The sequence below is a fragment of the Oncorhynchus tshawytscha genome, linkage group LG04, assembly GCF_018296145.1.
Source record: "Oncorhynchus tshawytscha isolate Ot180627B linkage group LG04, Otsh_v2.0, whole genome shotgun sequence".
NCBI classification, from domain to species: domain Eukaryota; kingdom Metazoa; phylum Chordata; class Actinopteri; order Salmoniformes; family Salmonidae; genus Oncorhynchus; species Oncorhynchus tshawytscha.
In genome coordinates, this window is record NC_056432.1 from 25,116,919 (window position 1) to 25,120,945 (window position 4,027).

The 4,027-nt window shown below is 53.4% G+C and overlaps 1 protein-coding gene across 1 annotated transcript in view; it reads left to right on the plus strand.

Annotated features, from left to right (window-relative positions):
• Window positions 1-310: 310 nt before the first annotated feature.
• The window catches only part of LOC112248411 (RIMS-binding protein 2), a 59,557-nt gene continuing 55,840 nt past the window's right edge, over window positions 311-4,027 (plus strand). Inside the window, exons 1-2 of the mRNA XM_042320525.1 lie at window positions 311-431; window positions 3,904-4,008. Coding sequence (XP_042176459.1) covers window positions 3,907-4,008 — 102 coding nt within the window. The 5' untranslated portion in view covers window positions 311-431; window positions 3,904-3,906. The remainder of the gene's footprint in view (window positions 432-3,903; window positions 4,009-4,027) is intronic.

A 4,027-nucleotide genomic window follows, 5' to 3' on the forward strand; every position in this document is an offset into this window, starting at 1 on the left:
CTAATTGTATTTTACAGTAGCAGTAGCTATAGTAGTGCATTACAAAATACAACTTCATTCACTTAACTCTGTTCAGGTTTCCTTTTTCAATAAGAACGAAAAATTACAAATGTATACAGTAGTTGATCCCAGACCCAGTTTCATTACTCCACCATTATTATACTGTAGCTGTCATTATCCAGTCAGCCAGCCAGCCAGCCAGTCAGCCATTCAGAAAAATGTTCTGTGTAATTGCGGGCTATTCTTTGAGTGCTGAAATCAGTCGTTTTTGATAAACACCTGTGTTGTGTTGTGCTCTGTGTGTGCAGGTGAAGTCAGAGTATGAGCAGCTCAAAGAGACCCTCGGTGCTGTGACTCAGGAGAGAGATTCAGCCCTGCGGGAGAAGACCCAGCTCCAAGGCAAACTGGAGAACCTAGAGCAGGTGCTAAAGGTGAGAGTCTGGAGACACACTGTAGATAACCTTATTTCATATCTACTGTATCTCTACTGTATGTCAACTGCATCTACTGCATCTCTACTGTATCTCTACTGTATCTCTACTGTATGTCTGTGATTAATAAGAATCATAGCCCTAGCTCAGGTTGTTTAACAGAGCCTGACCCTATACCAGCCTCTACCCTTCCCTCACCCCCTCTCTATCTTAAGCTTGACCAGAAGCTGTGAAAGACTAGGAAGCTTGGAGCAGTCTGTCCTCCCCACGCTTACCCCTCCATCCCCTACCCCTCCATCCCCTCCATCCCCTACCACCTATCCCTCCATACCACCTACCCCCTATCCCCTACCACCTCCCTCCATCCCCTACCACCTACCACCCCTACCACCTACCCCTCCATCCCCTACCACCTATCCCTCCATCCCCTACCACCACCCCTCCATCCCCTATCCCTCACCCCTACCACCTACCCCTCACCCCTACCACCTATCCCTCCATCCCCTACCACCCCCTCCATCCCCTACCCCTCACCCCTACCACCACCTACCCCTCCATCCCCTCACCCCCACCACCTCCATCCCCCCCTCACCCCTAACACCCCTTCCATCCCCTACCCCTACACCTCTATCCCCTACCCCTCCATCCCCACCCCTCCATCCCCTTCCCCATCCTACCACCTACCCCTCCATCCCCTTCCCCCCTACCACCTACCCCTCCATCTCCACCTACCCCCCCTACCACCTACCCCTCCATCACCTACCACTCACCCCTACCACCTACCCCTCCATCCCCTACCACCTACCCCTCACCCCTACCACCTATCCCTCCATCCCCTACCACCTACCCCCTATCCCCCACCTACCCCTCCATCCCCTACCACCTACCCCTCACCCCTACCACCTACCCCTCCATCCCCTACCACCTACCACTCCTACCACCTACCCCTCCATCCCCTACCCCTCACCCCTACCACCTACCCCTCACCCCTACCACCCATCCCTCCATCCCCTACCACCTACCCCTCCATCCCCTACCCCTCACCCCTACCACCTACCACCTACCCCTCCATCCCCTGCCCCTCACCACCTACCCCCCACCACCTACCCCTCCATCCCCTACCCCTCCATCCCCTCCCCATAACACCTACCCCTCCATCCCCTACCCCTACACCTCTATCCCCTACCCCTCCATCCCCTACCCCTCCATCCCCTTCCCCATCCTACCACCTACCCCTCCATCCCCTTCCCCATCCTACCACCTACCCCTCCATCTCCTACCCCTCCATTCCCTCACCCCTACCCCTCACCCCTACCACCTACCCATCCATTCCCTACCCCTCCATCCCCTACCACTCACCCCTACCACTCCACCTCCCCCCCTCTCTCCCGCTAGATTGATTAGGTATCATTGCTATGTCCATTTGTATGGGGAGCAGACCACTCTAGCCCCATTTTGAATGTTTTTCTTCACCCCACTGGCCATGCTAGCTCTCCCTATTTGTCTGGGCTGCTTTCCTATGACACGAAAGGCCACCTGGCTTGGACGAGTCCAGTATGAATGGGCACCTGGCTAGGACCAGTCCAGTATGAATAGGCACCTGGCTAGGACCAGTCCAGTATGAATGGGCACCTGGCTAGGACCAGTCCAGTATGAATGGGCACCTGGCTAGGACCAGTCCAGTATGAATGGGCACCTGGCTAGGACCAGTCCTGTATGAATGGGCACCTGGCTAGGACCAGTCCAGTATGAATGGGCACCTGGCTAAGACCAGTCCTGTACGAATGGGCACCTGGCTAGGACCAGTCCTGTACGAATGGGCACCTGGCTAGGACCAGTCCTGTACGAATGGGCACCTGGCTAGGACCAGTCCTGTACGAATGGGCACCTGGCTAAGACCAGTCCTGTACGAATGGGCACCTGGCTAAGACCAGTCCTGTACGAATGGGCACCTGGCTAAGACCAGTCCAGTACGAATGGGCACCTGGCTAAGACCAGTCCTGTACGAATGGGCACCTGGCTAAGACCAGTCCAGTACGAATGGGCACCTGGCTAGGACCAGTCTAGTACGAAAGGGCACCTGGCTAAGACCAGTCCAGTACGAATGGGCACCTGGCTTGGACCAGTCCAGTACGAATGGGCACCTGGCTTGGACCAACCTGTACGAATGGGCACCTGGCTAGGACCATCTTGTACGAATGGGCACCTGGCTAAGACCAGTCCAGTACGAATGGGCACCTGGCTAAGACCAGTCCAGTACGAAAGGGCACCTGGCTAAGACCAGTCCAGTACGAATGGGCACCTGGCTAAGACCAGTCCAGTACGAATGGGCACCTGTCTAAGACCAGTCCACGAATGGGTACGAATGGGCACCTGGCTAGGACCATCCTGTACGAATGGGCACCTGGCTAGGACCATCCTGTACGAATGGGCACCTGGCTAGGACCATCCTGTACGAATGGGCACCTGGCTAGGACCATCCTGTACGAATAGGCACCTGGCTAGGACCAGTCCAGGAGGAATGGGCACCTGGCTAGGACCAGTCCAGTACGAATGGGAACCTGGCTTGGACCATCCTGTATGAATGGGCACCTGGGCTAGGACCATCCTATATACGAATGGGCACCTGGCTAAGACCATCCTGTACGAATGGGCACCTGGCTAAGACCAGTCCAGGAGGAATGGGCACCTGGCTTGGATCATCCTGTACAAATGGGCTTGGACCAATCCAATATGAGTTCAGTGAATATGTGGAAGGGGTGGGAGAGGGGAGAGCTGGGGTTGGGTATCACTGTTCATGATGACAATATCACACACAGGCTTGATGACATGAAATAACCCAGGGGATAGATGTGTATTGGACGGCTTGAAAATGTTTTCTGATTCTTACCATTTAAACGAAAGTAATAAGATGACTAGATGGCAGTTTGACATAATGGTTGAGGAAGGCCGTGCATTTAGCGCACCCTTTTCATGTAACTTAAAACCCTGTATTGATCATGCAAATACATCATTGCTTAGGACAGCTCTTCTGTAGTGACATCACGCACGGGTATCGTTTCCCAAAGGGTGCAGCAAACTGAGAACAGTTGATTGATGATTGGTTGATCATGCACAGCAAAGCTTCTCCAGTTCTCATCCAAACATGTTCAAACATTCCTTCTAGTATGGATTCTGACGTTAGATCCAGGCTTTGGGAGGGGGTCTCTCTCATTTAGATAATTTGATACAAACTGTAAATTGACATTGGTCATTGACATTGGTCACATGGGTGTTTTGACATAACCTCTGCCTAAAGTTTGGAAGACTTGGAGGTCCAATAACTGTCATCAAGCTCAGTATTTGTAACATATAAGCCAGGAGTTTGTTGAGGACTGATGTCACGAGTTTTTACTTCTACTAACAGCAGCCCTCTCTATGCCCCAAACCACCCTCCTTCTGTCTCCCACCTCCCCCCGCCCTCTGAGGACAGCATATGCGTGAGGCTGCAGAGCGGAGGCAGCAGCTAGAGTTGGAGCATGAACAAGCCTTGGCTGTACTCAATGCAAAGCAGCAGGAGATTGACCTTCTGCAGCAGGTAAGGTCACCATGTCAGC